The following is an 18223-nucleotide window of genomic DNA, read 5'->3' on the forward strand; positions in this document are numbered from 1 at the left end:
CTGATTCCCTGTTGAATTTTATTTGTTTATTTCTGATTCATGGTCTCCTTCCTCCCCCAGAAAAGCTATGTTCCATATCGTGACAGCAAAATGACAAGGATTCTCCAGGACTCTCTCGGGGGAAACTGCCGGACAACTATGTTCATCTGTTGCTCACCGTCCAGTTACAATGATGCAGAGACCAAGTCCACCCTGATGTTTGGGCAGCGGTCAGTGGCAGGGTCCCCAGAGGGATCCCTGGTACCCAGCTTCCCATCCCAGCCCCTGCGGCTCTCTCCTCAGGGTCACCCAAGTCTAATGTACGTCTCATATCTTTGTTCCTCTTCTCCTCACCCAGGGCAAAGACCATTAAGAACACTGCCTCAGTAAATCTGGAGTTGACTGCTGAGCAGTGGAAGAAGAAATATGAGAAGGAGAAGGAGAAGACAAAGGCCCAAAAGGAGACGATTGCGAAGCTAGAGGCTGAGCTGAGCCGGTGGCGCAATGGTTAGAGATAGATAGATGGGAGTGAGGGGCAGTGGGAGGAGGAGGAGGAGGAGGTGGCTTGGGAGCCAACTCTGTTTGGGTGATGTTTCTGGCCAGTTCAGTCTCCAGGAAGAAGGACTGTGTTTCTGGACAGGTGCAGTAGCGCAGTCATGAGGGAAGGGAGGGGCCTGACTACCTACCTCCCAGACTCCCAAAAGGTAGAAGGTCCACCTGGCAAGAGAGTTCAAGGGCCCAGAGGTCTTGGCATGCAGAATGAGAAGGAAGAACTCGTGGATGCAGCTTCTTCTCCCATCCCTCACCTTGTCCTGCCCCTTTGCAGGAGAGAATGTGCCTGAGACGGAGCGCCTGGCTGGGGAGGAGGCAGCCCTGGGAGCTGAGCTCTGTGAGGAGACCCCTGTGAATGACAACTCATCCATCGTGGTGCGCATTGCGCCCGAAGAGCGGCAGAAATACGAGGAGGAGATCCGCCGCCTCTATAAGCAGCTTGACGACAAGGTGAGGGTGGCCAGGCAGGGCACTGAGACACGCCGGGTGGGATGAGAGGTAGAGGATCAAAGAAAATCACTTATATTGCTTCTTCCTGGTTTTAAAAGGGATAAATGCTCATGCTTGAAATGTGGAAAAATGAATATAAATGTATAGAAGAAAATTAAAATCATCCACTATTCAGAGATAACACTTAACACTTTTTGTTTTTCTCTGTACATATACCATGCAATTGAGATATACTGTATATGTAATTTTTAAAAAATTTTTTTTCTGAGACAGAGTCTTGCTGTGTCACCCAGGCTAGAGTGCAGTGGCACGATTGTGGTTCACTGCAACCTCTGCCTCTCGGGTTCAAGTGATTCTCCTGCCTCAGCCTCCAGAATAACTGGGATTACAGGCACGCGCCACCATGCCTGGCTAATTTTTGTATTTTTGGTAGAAATGGTATTTCACCATGTTGGCTAGGCTGGTCTCAAACTCCTGACCTCTGGTGATCTGCCCGCCTCAGCCCCCCGAAGTGCTGGGATTACAGGTGTGAGCCACCGTGACCAGCCTGTATATGTAATTATGTCAGCATTATATTATGCACGGTTTCCTACTTCGTTAATAATTCTTGGTCGGGTACAGTGGCTCATGCCTGTAACACCAGCACTTTGGGAGGCCAAGGCAGGTGGATCACCTATGGTCAGGAGTTCGAGACCAGCCTGACCAACATGGAGAAACCCTGTCTCTACTAAAAATACAAAAAAAAAAAATTTAGCTAGGTGTGGTGGTGCATCCCTGTAGTCGCAGCTACTTGGGAGGCTGAGGCCAAAGAATCACTTGAACCTGGGAGGTGGAGGTTGCAGTGAGCCGAAATTGTGCATTAGCACTCCAGCCTGGGCAACAAGAGCAAAACTCTGTCTCAAAAAAACAAAAAAAATGATGATAATAATAATTATTCATAAAAACATTTTTATTTTCATTTATTATTGTTATTTTGCTTTGAGAGAAAGATTCTTGCTTTGTTACCCAGGCTGAAGTGCAGTGGTGCAGTAATAGCTCACTGCAGCCTCAAACTCCTGGACTCAAGGAATCCTCCCCCACCTCAGCCTCCGAAGCAGCTGGGACTACAGGTGCACACCACCACAACCAGCTAATTTTTTTTTTTTTTTTTTTGGTAGAAATGGAGTTTCACTTTGTTGCCCAGGCTGGTCTCAAACTCCTGGCCTCAAGCGATCCTCCCGCCTTGGCCTTTCATTGCACTGGGATTACAGGCATGCACCACCAGGCTAGCTAATATTTTACATTTTTTGTAGAGACAGAGTTTCACTATATTGCCCAGGCTGGTCTTGAACTCCTGGCCTCAGGTGATCCTCTTGTAGGATATGGGGTTTCTAACTCAAAGCTTATACTGTCTGGATTTTTATTAGGATCCTGCCTCTACCCCCAAACTTCTTACATCTAAACTGGAAGGAGTAGCTTCCCTTCACCTGTCTTTCCCTGTTGCCTCCAATAGGATGATGAAATCAACCAGCAAAGCCAACTCATAGAGAAACTCAAGCAGCAAATGCTGGACCAGGAAGAGGTAACAGGAGGGAGGGCAGGACCTGAGAGCAAAAGGGTTCTGTTCATCCCTGGAAGGCATGGAATAGACCTTTTTAAAATCAGATGGAAGAAGGGGCTTTGTGCTTAGGGATTAATCACTCCCGCAAGCAATAGAAGTCTGGGAACCTCACTGGGGCTTTTCTTTTCTTTTTCTTTTTTTTTTTTCTTTCTTTCTTTTTTTTTTTTTTTAGAGATGGAGTCTCAATTTGTTACCCAGGCTGGAATGCAGTGGTGCAGTCTCAGCTCACTGCAGCCTCGATCTTCCAAGGTCAAGCAGTCCTCCTGCCTCAGCCCCCTAAGTAGCTGGGACTACAAGTGCACCACCACACATGGCTAATTTTTGTATTTTTTGTAGAGATGGAGTTTCGCCACGTTACTCAGGCTGGTCTCAAACTCCTGAGCTCAGGCAATCCGCCTACCTAGGCCTCCCAAAGTGTTGGGATTACAGGCGTGAGCCACTGTGCCCGGCTGGGGCTTTTCTTAAAGCACAAATTTTAGAGTCTGGGGGCTTCTTCATTATTCATTCTGTTGCCCTATTTCTATGAAGCCTAAAGCCTACTTCCTCTTAACTCTTTATTTTGGGTGGGAGTGCTCAGCTTCCCAGACCCAAGGCCATAGAAGTGGTCACTGGCAGTGAGCTTTCCCACATGCCACTCCTCTCCCTTGAAGCTGCTGGTGTCCACCCGAGGAGACAACGAGAAGGTCCAGCGGGAGCTGAGCCACCTGCAATCAGAGAACGATGCCGCTAAGGATGAGGTGAAGGAAGTGCTGCAGGCCCTGGAGGAGCTGGCTGTGAACTATGACCAGAAGTCCCAGGAGGTGGAGGAGAAGAGCCAGCAGAACCAGCTTCTGGTGGATGAGCTGTCTCAGAAGGTGGTAAGTGGTGTACCAATGGCCCAACAGCTCCCTGACCACAGAACATCTCCCATGTTGAGGGAACCTCTGCATCCTTCCAGGGCTGTATGGTGGCTGCACCTCTGCCCTGCTGTTCAGTGCATTGTGAGTCCCTCCCCAACCCTGTCACTGCACTTTCCCCTCGAAGTCCCTCTCCCTTCCAGACTCTCTTGCAGGGCCTATGTTCTCTTCATAGCAGCCCTCAGGGTCTTGCTTGAAGGGAGAGGCCTCTGCCTGGGCTGGGCAGGGGAGCCGGAGGATGGCAACAGGAATGACCTGAGGGGCTGTCCCCAGGCCACCATGCTGTCCCTGGAGTCTGAGTTGCAGCGGCTACAGGAGGTCAGTGGACACCAGCGAAAACGAATTGCTGAGGTGCTGAACGGGCTGATGAAGGATCTGAGCGAGTTCAGCGTCATTGTGGGCAACGGGGAGATTAAGCTGGTGAGTGGTGAGAGACAGCAGTCTTGTTCAGGCTGGGCACTGGTGGAAGATGCAAGATGAGCCATCCAGGCCTTCGCAGATACTGAGAAAGGCAGCCAGAGAGCCAGGGAACATGCCTTTGAACCAGACCCAGGAAGACAGGTAGAGGCTTGCATAGACCCAATTGAAAAGATACATTCTAGGTTGGGTGCAGTGGCTCACGGCTGTAATCCCAGCACTTCGGGAGGCCAAGGCGGGCGGATTGCTTGAGGTCAGAAGTTCGAGACCTGACCTCACCAACATGGCGAAACCCTGTCTCTACTAAAAATACAAAAATTAGCCAGGCATGGTGACGTGTACCTGTAATTCCAGCTGCTCAGGAGACTGAGGTAGGAGAATCGCTTGAACCTGGGAGGTGGAGGTTACAGTGAAATGAGATCACACCACTGCACTCTAGCCTGGGTTATAGAGTTAGACTCTGCCAAAAAAAAAAAAAAAAAAAAAATTCTAAAGGGTACTGAATAAAGAAGCAATGGAGGCCAGGCATGGTGGTTCACGTCTGTAATCCCAGCATTTTAGGAGACTGAGATAGGCAGATCACTTGAACCCAGGAGTTCATGACCAGCCTGGGTGACACAGTGAAACCTTATCTTTACAAAAAATGCAAACAATTAGCGGGGCGTGGTGGCACATGCCTGTAGTCCCAGCTACTTGAGAGGCTGAGGTGGGAGAATCACCTGAGTATGGGAGGTTGAGGCTGCAGTGAGCCATGATTGAGCTACTGCACTCCAGCCTGGGTGACAGAGCCAGACCCTGTCTTTAAAAAAAAAAAAAAAAAAAAAAAAATGAGGCTGTACACGGTGACTCACGCCTGTAATCCCAGCACTTTGGGAGCCGAGGTGGGCAGATCACCTGAGGTCGGGAGTTCGAGACCAGCCTGACCAACATGGAGAAACCCTGTGTCTACTAAAAATACAAAATTAGCCGGGTGTGGTGACTCATGCGTGTAATCTCAGCTACTTGGGAGGCTGAGGCAGGGGAATCGCTTGAACCCGGGAGTCAGAGGTTGCAGTGAGCCGAGATTGCACCACTGCACTCCAGCCTGGGCAACAAGAGCGAAACTCCATCTCAAAATAATAATAATAATAATAATTGGGAGGCCAAGGTGGGCTGATAACGAGGTCAGGAGATCGAGACCATACTGGCTAACACAGTGAAACCTCGTCTCTACTAAAAAAATACAAAAAATTAGCCGGGCATGGTGGCGGGTGTCTGTAGTCCCAGCTACGCAGGAGACTGAGGCAGGAGAATGGCGTGAACCTGGGAGGCGGAGCTTGCAGTGAGCAGAGATGCACCGCTGCACTCCAGCCTGGGCAACAGAGCGAGACTGCGTCTCAAAAAAAAAAAAATAATAAAAAGAAGTAGCAACAGAGCAGTGTTTACAGCAGCAGTTAGAGGTGGGGCATAGATACAGAGTTAAGAATGAAATATGCAAATCTGTGGGTGTGAGAATAATCTGGGTGATTGAGCAGATCAAAATAAAATCATGTTGCTTTATAAGATTTATTTATAAGTGGGGGACTGTCAGAATTGGATTTTTTTTTTTTTTTTTTTGAGACGGAGTCTTGCTCTGTTGGCCAGGCTGGAGTGCAGTGGTGTTATCTTGGCTCACTGCAACCTCCGCCTCCTCAGTTCAAGTAATTCTCCTGCCTCAGCCTCCCTAGTAGCTGGGACTACAGGCACACACCACCACTCCCGGCTAATTTTTTGTATTTTTAGTAGAGACAGGGTTTCACCATATTGGCCAGGCTGTTCTCAAACTCCTGACCTTGTAGTCCACCCACTTCGGCCTCCCAAAGTGCTGGGATTACAGGCATGAGCCACCGAGCCCAGCCTAGAATTGAATTTTTTTTTTTGAGATAGAGTCTCACTCTGTCGCCCAGGCTAGAGTGCAGTGGTGATCTCAGTTCACTGCAACCTCCGCCTCCTGGGTTCAAGCGATTCTCCTGCCTCAGCCTCTTGAGTAGCTGGGATTACAGACATGCGCCATGATGCCTGGCTAATTTTGTATTTTTAGTAGAGACAGGATTTCACCACCATGTTGGCCAGGCTGGTCTTGAACTCCTGACCTCAAGGTGATCCACCCACCTCGGCCTCCCAAAGTGCTGGGATTACAGGCGTGAGCTACTGCACCCAGACAGACTTGGATTTTTAAATGCAGGCAGAGGAATTTAATGTGAAATGCCAGTGATAGAGAGCTGCTAAAGGTCGTTTGGAAAATACCAATCCCATTTGAGTCCCTGCATACGTGGGTGTGTGTGGGTAGGTAAAAGGTGGGAGGGAACGGATAAAGCTTCCCAGCAGCCAAGAAGCATCTCTTCCTCCTTTACTCACCCTTAGCCAGTGGAGATCAGTGGGGCCATCGAGGAGGAGTTCACTGTGGCCCGACTCTACATCAGCAAAATCAAGTCAGAAGTCAAGTCTGTGGTCAAGCGGTGCCGGCAGCTGGAGAACCTCCAGGTGGAATGTCACCGCAAGATGGAAGTGACTGGGCGGGAGCTCTCATCCTGCCAGCTCCTCATCTCTCAGGTGAGTGCCTAAGTTTGAGAACCTTCAGATGCCATGGGAGAAAGAAGGCTACTCTGGGGTTATGGCTAAAACTCCTAACACCCAGGTGGGTGTCAAAAGTTCTGGGGTCAAAGTTCTGGGGTCAAGTGAAAGCAAGGACAGAAAAGCTGGGGTGGCAGGGGTGCAGATCAGGGCCAAAAAAGTAAAGGCTCAGGGCGGGTACTGCCCCCTGAGCCAAGGGAGCTAAAGGAAGAGCCCCATAGGAATGGCCCCCAACCCCGCACCCTCATAGGAAGTGTAGCAGGAGGGAGGGCTGCGAGCAGAGCTGGGGTTGGAGATCTGTGCGGCCTGCGGTTGTGTTCTTTGCTCCATCTTCTTCCTCTCACCAACTTTCTCCCACCAGCACGAGGCTAAGATCCGCTCACTTACGGAATACATGCAGAGCGTGGAGCTAAAGAAGCGGCACCTGGAAGAGTCGTATGACTCCTTGAGTGACGAGCTGGCCAAGCTCCAGGCCCAGGGTGAGGTCTTCTTACTCCTCCATCCCACCATCCAGGGCAGAGAAGTCAGAAACATCAAAAGAAATCACCCCAGTGATCACTCACTCAAAGCATTAGCTTGAAATCATGGATGCCAACTCATATATTAGCCAAGATTTTGCATGTAGCTCATTTTACATGAACCATACACCCTTGTTCTCTGTTCCTGCTATATCAAATTGGACAGTCCTAACACAGAAGAACACCCCTGTGGGCCCATCCCCAGTCCTTCCCGGAGTTCTGGTCACAACATGAAGTTCTTTCTGAAAGAAGTAGGTTTGATGTCAGGTGTCTTCCCCTCTTTCCCTTAGAAACTGTGCATGAAGTGGCCCTGAAGGACAAGGAACCTGATACCCAGGATGCAGATGAAGTGAAGGTGAGTGGGGAAGGTGTCAGGGATAGTTGGGGCCTGGTGTGGTGAAAGCTGTGCTGGCTCTCACAGAGCTTGTTTCTGGGAGTCTGGCCTTTGAGCTTGGGGTGGGATTGTTTGCAGAAGGCTCTGGAGCTGCAGATGGAGAGTCACCGGGAGGCCCATCACCGGCAGCTGGCCCGGCTCCGGGACGAGATCAACGAGAAGCAGAAGACCATTGATGAGCTCAAAGAGTAAGGGTTCCCAAGGGCGACTCCAGCCCCTCCCAGTCCTGTCACCTTGCTGTGCCAACTCACATGTCCCCTCTGGATCTGATTCTTTAACATCCGTGTGTCATTCCCTCAACAATGCCACAACTTTGTAGCCCCACCTCAGGAGATACATGGAATAAGGACTAGTCCCTATCCTTGAGGCTCCCAGGATTAGAGAGGTCAGGGTTCCTGGCTCTGTCATGGAGATGGTGGCCTGAGTCTGCCCCTGGTATCTGAAACGGGACACATCAATTCTAACTGGACTCACTCGTTCAAGAAGGAAGATGTTTGAAGAGCTGGTCTTCCCTTCCCCCTCATTAACATCTTTTTCCCCGCTCTCCATTACCTCCTGATGCTCTGTAGCCTAAATCAGAAGCTCCAGTTAGAGCTAGAGAAGCTTCAGGCTGACTACGAGAAGCTGAAGAGTGAAGAACATGAGAAGAGCACCAAGCTGCAGGAGCTGACGTGAGTGGCATGGATTTGCCTGTAAGCCCACAGCCTTGTAAGCTCAGAACTGCGAACTCAGACATGCTTGCAGAGGCAGGATACACACGCAGACATGATGGGGTGACTCGTGGGAAAAATATGATGGGGTAGGGAAGGAACAAAAAGGACACTCTCAGCAATGACTGCCGTTGAGTATTCACAGTATGGAAGGAGGTTTATGATGTTCTATTCAGTGTAAAATGCAGATTACAAAACCATATGCATGGTATGATCCCATAAAATGGATACATGGATATATAGGCATAGAAAAAAGAGTCTGGAAAGATGGACACTAGAAGGTTAATGTTGGTTTGATCTGTGAATAGTAGAATCATAGGCTTTTTATAAAAACTCGGCTTATCTCTCTCTTTAAAATTCTTTTCTAATTTCTGCACAGCAAATAGGCTGGCTGTGATGGCTCACACCTGTAATCTCAGCACTTTGGGAGGCCGAAGCAGGTGGACTGCTTGAGCTCAGTAGTTCAAGACTAGCCTGGGCAATGTGGCAAAACCCTGTCTCTACTAAAAATACAAAAATTAGCTGGGCATGGTGGCATATGTCTGTGGTCCCAGATGCTTGAGAGGCTGAGGTGGGAAGGATCCCCTGAGCCCAGGAGGTTGAGGCTACAGTGAGCCATGATTGTACCACTGTACTCTATCTAGCCTAGGTAACAGAATGAGACCCTGTTTCAAAAAGGAACAATAATAGTAATACTTAAATGGAGATAAAAGTAATAGAGGAAGAGGCAGGAGGAAGGAGAGTCCTGAGGGATCTTTCCATTTCCCTTATTTCTCTTGCTACAGATTTCTGTACGAGCGACATGAGCAGTCCAAGCAGGACCTCAAGGGTCTGGAGGAGACAGTTGTGAGTGGTTCCCTTCTGTGCCAAATTCACAGGACTGGGGAGTGGGAAGGCTTCATTTCTTCCTAACCCTATTCCTCCTGCCCTTTTTCAGCCATTCTGTAGCATAATCAAGACACATTTTTTGCTAAAGGATGAGTGACTCACTATAGAAACTGGAGGTTCCTATAATTCTGGAGGAATAGGACAGACATGGTATCTGGCTATTCCCAATTTTTCATCATTCTTTCCAGGCCCGGGAACTCCAGACCCTCCACAACCTTCGCAAGCTGTTCGTTCAAGACGTCACGACTCGAGTCAAGAAAGTGAGTGCTGTCCTTGGGGTCTTATCAGCCCCCACATCCTCCTCCCATCCTTAGGTTTCTCCCTCCCCTGTTGCCCCCTATGGGACTGGGTTGGCCTGGTCTTGGTGGGATCTGTTTGGCCTTGGGACAGCTGCGTCTTTCCTTCTATCTGTTCTCAGAGTGCAGAAATGGAGCCCGAAGACAGTGGGGGGATTCACTCCCAAAAGCAGAAGATTTCCTTTCTTGAGAACAACCTGGAACAGCTTACAAAGGTTCACAAACAGGTAAGAGGCTGCTGAAGGAGTGAAGAGAACTTTTGAGGCCAGGTACCTAGGATACCAAATCCTCAGAGGCCCCTTGGATTCAGGAAAATCTAGTTGCATTTTTTCCTTACTGTTCGCTTTTACTTTCCCTACTAATCCCTTCTTTATACAATATTTGGTCCACTTTTACCTTGTTCTTTGTTTCATGCCTGTATTCCCTTCTCAAAGTTTCTAACCCACCTCTGCTCAAAGTGGAATTCCCTCGGCCTACCTTGGAGGGAGAGGTTGAAACTGACAAAGTCATGGACTGTACATATACAGGAGGGAAACTGGTTAGACATTACCCAGAGATGGAAGGCAGGGAGACGAGAAGAAGCAAGGGAGTTGGGCTTCCTTCCTGGAGAGAACTCCATCGTCTAGGTCTGGGGCAGGCATGCAGGGACATTAAATGATGTCCCTGGCCAGGAACAGTCGTGCACGCCTGTAGTCCCAGCACTTCAGGAAGCCGAGGCAGGCGGATCACTTGAGCACAGCAGTTCAAGACCAGCCTGGGCAACACGGCGAAACCCCATTTCTACAAAAAATACAAAAATTAGCCCGATGTGGTGGTGCACACCCATAGTCCCAGCTACTTGGGAGGCTGAGGTAGGGTGATTGCTCGAGCCCAGGAAGTAGAGGCTGCAGTGAGCTGGGATCATGCCACTGCACTCCAGCCTAGGTGACAGAGTGAGACCCTGTTTCAATTAAAAAAAAATGATGTCCCTGAGATGGTCCAGCCAGCCCCTGGTTGGGGCCCCAGTCAAAACTCCTGTGTATTAAGTTGCTGCCTCTCTGTCCCACTCCTTGCTGCTGCGGTTCTTTAGGTGGATGACTGGGTTTCAAAGGTATGGGGTGGGGAGGCAGAAGGGCAGTCCAAAGGAGTCAGGACAGGAAATGTTTGGTGTGTGCTGGGCAGGGGCACTCTCACTAGCACTAACTATCTGAGCCTTGAAGACAGGCTCAGCAAGCTGTCAACGGGTCCTTTTAACTAATTCATAAAATAAACCCTAACCTATACTTCATTCCTTTCCTTTCAAATCTACCTTAAGATTCCATTTAAACTTACATTCTCACTAGCCTAGCACTTAAACTTCTTTTCCTCCCAGTATAATGCCCAGCCTATATAGTAAATATTCAGTACCTTTTTTTTTTTTTTGGTAATGAATCCCAAACCTGTGCCCAGTGATAATATACAGAGTTTATTTATTTTATTTAGGCCTGCAGAGGGCTTTGCTGCGATTTTTTTTTTCCTCTGTTTATTATGAAACTGAGTAACAAAATTATAGAAAAGTTGAAAGGCAGATAGGAAACATTTGAAATCAATTCTGTCATTCGATTTTCCTTCCTGCATTCACTTTCCCTCTCCGTCCAGATCCGTATTATATTGCTTAAAACACACACACACACACACACACACACACACACACACAGACACACACAAAGTGTATGTGTGCCACTCTGGGCCTCTCTGCCTATGGGAAAGCCCTGCTCCATGGAGCAAGCCCCCAAAAAATTTTCCACAAAAAAACACAACCACACGCTGTTTCCTTTATCTTCATTGAAGCCTCTGCCTCTGTTCAAAATCCCAAAAAACAAAAATGACTCACCTATAGGATAAATAGAGGACTCACTACAGTTTCCTACCTCAGCAGACACAAGAGTAAAAAGGAAAAGGAGATAAAAACTTCTCAGTTAACAGAATCTTAACAGCCAGCACTATAGCCCTATTATCAATTAAACTAACGTATTGTCACAGCAAAACATTGCTTATACTCCATAATTGTCCAAATGGAAACTGCATGGAAAAGTTTCTAGCTTGTCCCCTTGAGCCCGCGGTGTTCCCTGCTACGCTGATTTACCTGCTGTCTTCCAAGGCCCTGCTCCTTTTGCAACCTGTAGTGCCCCCAGTCATTGTGTGGAACCTATAAAAAGATCAGGAAGTCTTTTCTGGCTGCAGGGTGGTTGCTACCACGCTGTAGCTTAATTTCATTGGGGGAGGGATAACCCAGGAAGTCCCTGAATGTGAAGGTAATGAGTGCAAATGTTTGCAAGACCTCAAACATTTTCTTTCCTTCCTATGGGGCGGGCTCTGCCTGTCTGTGTGTGTATATCGGGGGCTCCTGAATTCCAGCTTCTGCTCCTGCACTGCAGCTGCCATGCACCCATTCTCCTCAATGCCACAGCCACCAAACTGCTACTGTGCCCCTGCTGCCCCACCTTTGCATGCCCACAAAGCCCTCTCTGGGGAAGGGGGTCCTCATCCCCATGGTTGCCCTGGGGCTATTGGTCTGGCACATGCTGGGAGATGTCGGGGAGGCCAGATGGAGACGGGACAAGGCACTGCCACAAGAGTTCTGGGCTGCAGTGGAGATGGCAGGTTTTACTGCCTAAAAAATTATATAACTTTTTAATGCCTGGCCACCCACCATTCACTCTGGGGGAAGGAATGAGCTGGAGAGAACAGTCCATTACATAAAGGCAATGAGGCCTTTTGAGGAAATGACATGGTCTCTGTCTTCTCTGACCCCTGATTTTTCTTTATTCTCTCTCCTCACCCCTGTCCCGTACACTCCTCTGGGTGACTGTCTTGGGTCACTTGCCTTCCTTTCCACTTCTTCCCTTTGGCTTGTCCTATAGCTGGTACGTGACAATGCAGATCTGCGTTGTGAGCTTCCTAAATTGGAAAAACGACTTAGGGCTACGGCTGAGAGAGTTAAGGCCCTGGAGGGTGCACTGAAGGAGGCCAAGGAGGGCGCCATGAAGGACAAGCGCCGGTACCAGCAGGAGGTGGACCGCATCAAGGAGGCCGTTCGCTACAAGAGCTCGGGCAAACGGGGCCATTCTGCCCAGATTGGTGAGTAGGTGTTAGCAGGCAAGGTGGGAGTATCTCCTGAAGCAAATTTAGCAAATTACTAATTGCCAAGCAACTAGATTATTGCTTCTTACATACCCCTAGCCTCATCCCACATCCCCCCAAAAAGTAAAAAAGTGATAATGTTACAAGCAACTCAGTTCAACCCCAGCTAAATGACCTCAGGGACCGGGGCAAATGCAGGGTCATAGCCTCCTCATGGTTGTTTTCTTTCTTTATTGCAGCCAAACCTGTCCGGCCTGGCCACTACCCGGCGTCCTCACCCACCAACCCCTATGGCACCCGGAGCCCTGAGTGCATCAGTTACACCAACAGCCTCTTCCAGAACTACCAGAATCTCTACCTGCAGGCCACACCCAGCTCCACCTCAGATATGTAGTGAGTGACCACAAGTGTGGGCTGGAGTCCCACCCAAGGCTCACTGGACCCTGGAAGGCATAGGGTGGGGTCAGTTATTGGTTGTGGCTTAATTATTTTCCTAAACCCTTTCTCAGCTTCATGCCTATGATTAGAAGGTGGGTGTCTGCCCTCCCAGCCTGTGGCCATGTTTGTTGTCCTCTGCTCTCTGGGGATGGGGAAGGCTGAGCAGCTCTATCGCTGAGGGTGAGTGTGGATTAGTGGTCCTCAGACTAATGGAGGGTGGGTGCCAGAGGCTGCCTCTTTCCTCTGCTCCATCCAGCTTTGCCAACTCCTGTACCAGCAGTGGAGCCACGTCTTCTGGCGGCCCCTTGGCTTCCTACCAGAAGGCCAACATGGACAATGGTGAGTGAAAAAGATGGGTAATCCCACCTTTGGGGTCCTCAGGGCTAGTTGAGGGGCATAAAAGTAAGTGACTTTAGTCTACAAAAAACACTAACTGAACCTTTCTGGTGTGCCAAGGCTTCAAATAAAAAAAAAAACACATATAGCCAGGTGTGGTGGCATGCACCTGTAGTCCCAGTTACTTGGGAGGTTGAGATAGGAGGATTGCTTGAGCTCAGGAACTTAAGGCTGAAGTGCACTGTGATTACACCTGTGAACAGCCACTGCACTCAGCCTGGGCTCTAAAATAATAATAATAATACATATGAACAAAAAGTGACCCTTTACCTACAGCCTGAGCACTGCCCAGCCCTTTAGGTCTCAGGCTGCCTCAGAGTGAATTCCTCCTATTACCATGCCAATCCCAGCCCTTACCTTCCAGTTCCCTTTTCCTCTCCTTAGTGAGGGGCTGGGGAGACTTTTTCTCAAACAAAATAATGATATAGCTTGGGATAATTAAGGAGAAAGTGTCACAGCTTATCTTTTTCTCTAAGGGATTAAGATGGGAGAGGGTTTGGGCGAACTGTTTCTAACACCCAATCTCCTTTTTTCTTCTTCTAATCCTGTGTTCTCAATGATGATCTCTTCAGGAAATGCCACAGATATCAATGACAATAGGTACAACAGTCCCCACTACCCCTGGGTTCTCTGGGTGGGACTAGAAGAAATGATTAAATTTCCCTTGTGCCCCACTTGGAGGTTCCTGGATCCCTGGGGGAAGGAGGAGGGAGTGAGACTCATTCTTTTCATCACTGTGTTGTCCAGGAGATCCAGTCACTCCCCTGCCTCAGTGCAGAATATCTCCCCTCCTCCAATCCCATCTTGCTTCTTCCTATTCCAGTGATAAGGTCTGGGTGAAAACATCATGGGCATCTGATGACTGGGTTTCTCGCCTACCTTTGGGAGCCTTGTGACATTGGACAAGTCATTTACGTCCCTCTGGCCTTGAATTTCCCTGCATTCCTGTAAAACGCAAATAGTCCCTGCCCTTTGTGATCTCACAGGGATGCTCTCAGAGCAGAGTAACGATGATGACAGGAATACTTTCATTTCTGTGGAGCTGATCATGGTGGGTGTCTTCCTCCAGGAGTGACCTGCCGTGTGGCTATGAGGCTGAGGACCAGGCCAAGCTTTTCCCTCTCCACCAAGAGACAGCAGCCAGCTAATCTTCCACACCCACGGCTGCGTACCTGCACTTTCAGGTAGCGTCAGGCTGCTTCCTCGGACCAGCCTCAGGTTGCTTCCCTTCTTGCTGACAGCCTCTTTGGTTCTCCGGCTGCTGCTGCTTCTTTTTTTTTTTTTTTTTTTACCACCTCAAAACTTTTACTATGTAGTTACCCCTCAACTCCTGCTTTCCCCTGCTGGGGGCTATGCCTGTGCTGCCCCATGTAATCTGGACACTGACCTGCCGTGCCCCCTTTTGCTTTCCCTTAGGCTACAGCGGTAACCACAGTACTGTCTTTGTGCCACTAGGGGTCACTGTCATATGTCCAAAGAAGTGAGCTTGGCCGCTGTAGATGAGAGCCACACAGGGGTGGTAGACCGCAGATCTATCAAGAGACCCTGGGGGGCCATCTCAACCCCACCTGTTCCTCCACCCTGAAATAATTTTGGATGGATAGGTGTTTTTGGAACTAAGGCATCTCCAGCTAAGGCGATGTTTGCTTTACGCCTGCACCTGTGTCCCATCCTCCTCCCATCTGTATATGCCACCAGTAAGCTTTAGGAAGCTGCCCACGAAGTCAGTCAGCGCTCCCCTCCCATCTTGCTCAGTGGAGGTGGAAAAGCCCCTCTTTTTCCTCATCTGTCCCCAGGTGTCTCCTTTAGCAGCACAGGAACCTTCTTTGTTCTTGTGTGTCACCAGGTTTCTCACCAAGGTTGCTTTGGGGCCCAGAATTGGCACAGAGAACATGGCCAGTCTCTTACTGGGCTGAATCTAAGCTGAGCCCTCTCCAGGGGTTTCCCAGAATAGTAAATCAGGCACACACAGACAGAAAAGCCTGAGAAGCAGAGAAGTAGGAATGTGGAAGAGGTGTTGGAGAGGCCTAGGGATGGAGGTGCAAGCCTGGGTTGTGGGGGGCAGTGGTAGGGGGGTCTACTTGTTGGTGTTGAAGGAACAGGACAGTAAACCAAAGTGTGTGCAGATGCCACCTGGTCCTGTTCTCTGGTTGAGCTACAAGCTGGGCCCTCACACCCTCTTTCTCTTTCTTTCCCAGTTTCTAAGAGGGACTGAGGCCTCTTCTCTCAGCATGCTGCAAACCTGTGGTCTCTGATACTAACTCCCTCCCCAACCCCTGTTGTTGGACTGTACTATGTTTGATGTCTTCTCTTACTTACTCTGTATCTCTTTGTACTCTGTATCTATATATCAAAAGCTGCTGCTATGTCTCTCTTCTGTTTTATTCTCTAAGTATCTACTGATGTATTTAGCAATTTCAAAGCATAGTCTACCTTCCTTATTTGGGGCAATAGGGAGGAGGGTGAATGTTTCTTTTTTCTCATCTACTCGTCTCACACTGAGTGGTGTTAGTCACTGAGTAGAGGTCACAGAGATGACAAAAGGAAAAATGGGAGCTAGAGGGCTGTGACCCTTCACACACACACACACGCACACACAAACATGCACACACATGCACACACGCACACAAAGCCTTAAGCAGAAGAATGTCTTAGCATCATAAGACAGAGAAATAGACTCTTCCTCCCTCCTCTTTCACATATAGCACAGGGGAAGGTAAAATGGAAGGGCTGCTAATTGAGACATATAATTTTCTTCATACACCCCTCACCTTAATCAAAGGATTCAGGTGTTTACCTCTGCCCTACAAAGTCTGCCTTTTGCCTCCCTCTTCCTGTTTTCCCCTGGACTGAGAAATGGGTTGTTCACGGGACCATTTCCCTTTTTCTTCAAAGCTCCTTTTGATATTCCCTGCCCTAGAGCTTGTGACCAGAACTCAGAGTTGATTTAAAATATTTTGAAAAATGGAGGAGGCAGACTGCTCCCAGCAGTCAGTCAGTGGCTGCTCATCTCTCCATGGAGATGGTTACAGGCAGGTGTAGTCAAAATGATTGATTCCTTAGGTTTGTGGGTGAATAGGCTGGGAAATTTCTGAGTTTTTTTTTTTTTTTTGGTCACAGTGCCCTCAAGTGGAAGCGATGAGCTGGATTTCTTTCTCATTCCATACTGGGCGGCATGCTCCTCCCATCTCCACCTTTGGTTTGGGGGCTTCCAGCTCATTGGCAAAATCTCTCTCTCTAGTTGCCATCCTTTCAAGCTGGAGCCTGACTTTTCCCCAATATACTTTTTTTTTTTTCTCCACAAAGAGTTCCTTCTCTAATGTCCCCATCTGGTATTAAGTGCACTTTAAAGAAAGGGGCAGGGTGGATTTTCAAGAGGCGGGGAGCTCTAAGGCTTGACCCTGAGGGCTCTTCTCCCAGCCATTCTCAGCCCATATGCAGCACCCCCCACACCGAAGAGGACTATTGTTTTAGTTTCACATGGTCCTTTCCTTCCACATGGTGCTAAGGTGGTTTTCTAGGTAACCGCAGGGATGGAGGTCACTAGCCAGTCCAAACCAGGAGAGAAAGTCTGGTGTCCTGATATCCAGTCTTTTCTAGGAGGAAGACCAAGATTCTCCAGCACCTGGGCAGCCTATCACCCAGCTTCTAAGTCAGGAAAGGAAGCTGAGTGGGAATGCCAGCCGGTAAGCGCAGGCTGCACTGGCCCATGACTCCTTCAAGGGAAAGAGGCCCTGCTCCCTTTACCTGCTGAGCTCCTTTTAGCAGTTAGGGAGAACTGCAGGGGGAAAAATACCAGTGGAGTGTGGAATGAATCCAAAGCAGTGATTATTTTTAAACGCTTTTCAAAACAAATCTTACGTAGAACCCCAATATAAAAAATAAAGTAATGCAGACCTGGGCAGTTTGCACTTTCTTTTTTTGGTGGAAGAATCCTCAGGGTCCTTAGGACTGACTGTTCAAAGCCTCCTCAGAGAATGAGCCCTTGAACAGTCCTACGAGACCCTGAGGATTCTGTGGAGTAGTTTGAAAACCATTGTTCTGAGGAAGGCAGTCCAATCTGGCTCCTCGCACTAAAGCTGCAACTCACAGAAAAGAGGGCAACGGTGGGGTAGACAAGCCACGCTGTCTCCAGACCCACTAGGGTAGAAGGAAGGTTCCTGTGGGCCTGTGGACTTAGGCTAACATTTGCTGCCAGCAGGGCACTTAAGAATCCAGGGGGTTTTATGTAATGTTGCCACCACATGGTTCTTTTAAAAACACATAAGAAAATGTGAGGGTGTAGCACAGATGAGGAGAGAGATGACACAGAGGGAGCAGCCTTCTCTTTAGCAAGATGTAAGGGAAATATAATTCACTTACATAAAAAAGAAACAACACACACGCAAACCCTTCACCAGAAGCTTCACACTACATCCTCCTCCTCCTCCTCCTGCTCCCCACCTTCACCGCATCCCTTTCAGAGCCAGGGTCACTGCAAGGGGCGCCTGGCCTGCCCACTCACATCTGCCAAAATTTTGCATGCCAGCGTGGAAGACAAACCAAACTGCACAACCCCCTGTGTGTATTTACTTGGTGTACATAGATATCTTTAAAATAAAATAAATTCATTGATGACTCTACATTGTTGTAAATATTCTTTATCCCTTCCCAATCTCACTCCCTTCCTTGGATGTAATGGAACTTGATAGAATATATCCTTCCAGATGTTTTTCTATAGACTTAGGCTTGGTTTTTTTCCCACTTGACAATATATCCTGGAGATCTTTTTATGTCAAATTGACCTCATTAAAATATAATTTTTCACATTTATCCTACAGTTCATTCAACCAGTCTACTACTGGTGGATATCTGCACTGTAATTTTTACCAAAAGCAGTATCTTGTTCTTTCATTTTTTACCCAGAGCAGCCTCAGTCCTGGCATCAATTCCTTCCCACTCTAGTGTGTCATCATCTCTCCACAGCCAACAGATCAATACTCCTGTCCCAAGATC

At 48.6% G+C, this 18223-nt stretch overlaps 1 protein-coding gene across 2 annotated transcripts in view; it reads left to right on the top strand.

The window, feature by feature from the left end:
- The window catches only part of KIF5A (kinesin family member 5A), a 36690-nt gene extending 18840 nt beyond the window's left edge, over positions 1-17850 (top strand). For both annotated transcript variants that reach the window (XM_011988577.1, XM_011988578.1), the window contains 20 exons: positions 61-209; positions 338-486; positions 806-981; positions 2474-2542; positions 3232-3438; positions 3751-3897; positions 6277-6465; positions 6848-6965; positions 7295-7359; positions 7477-7586; positions 7968-8069; positions 8894-8954; positions 9185-9256; positions 9415-9519; positions 12175-12391; positions 12634-12787; positions 13089-13171; positions 13801-13828; positions 14298-14412; positions 15427-17850. In XM_011988577.1, the coding sequence (XP_011843967.1) occupies positions 61-209; positions 338-486; positions 806-981; positions 2474-2542; positions 3232-3438; positions 3751-3897; positions 6277-6465; positions 6848-6965; positions 7295-7359; positions 7477-7586; positions 7968-8069; positions 8894-8954; positions 9185-9256; positions 9415-9519; positions 12175-12391; positions 12634-12787; positions 13089-13171; positions 13801-13828; positions 14298-14376 (2280 nt within the window). In that variant the 3' untranslated portion in view covers positions 14377-14412; positions 15427-17850. The remainder of the gene's footprint in view (positions 1-60; positions 210-337; positions 487-805; positions 982-2473; positions 2543-3231; positions 3439-3750; positions 3898-6276; positions 6466-6847; positions 6966-7294; positions 7360-7476; positions 7587-7967; positions 8070-8893; positions 8955-9184; positions 9257-9414; positions 9520-12174; positions 12392-12633; positions 12788-13088; positions 13172-13800; positions 13829-14297; positions 14413-15426) is intronic.
- Positions 17851-18223: the final 373 nt, after the last annotated feature.

This window comes from Mandrillus leucophaeus, unplaced genomic scaffold (assembly GCF_000951045.1).
Source record: "Mandrillus leucophaeus isolate KB7577 unplaced genomic scaffold, Mleu.le_1.0 Scaffold332, whole genome shotgun sequence".
Classification (NCBI taxonomy): Eukaryota; Metazoa; Chordata; class Mammalia; order Primates; family Cercopithecidae; genus Mandrillus; species Mandrillus leucophaeus.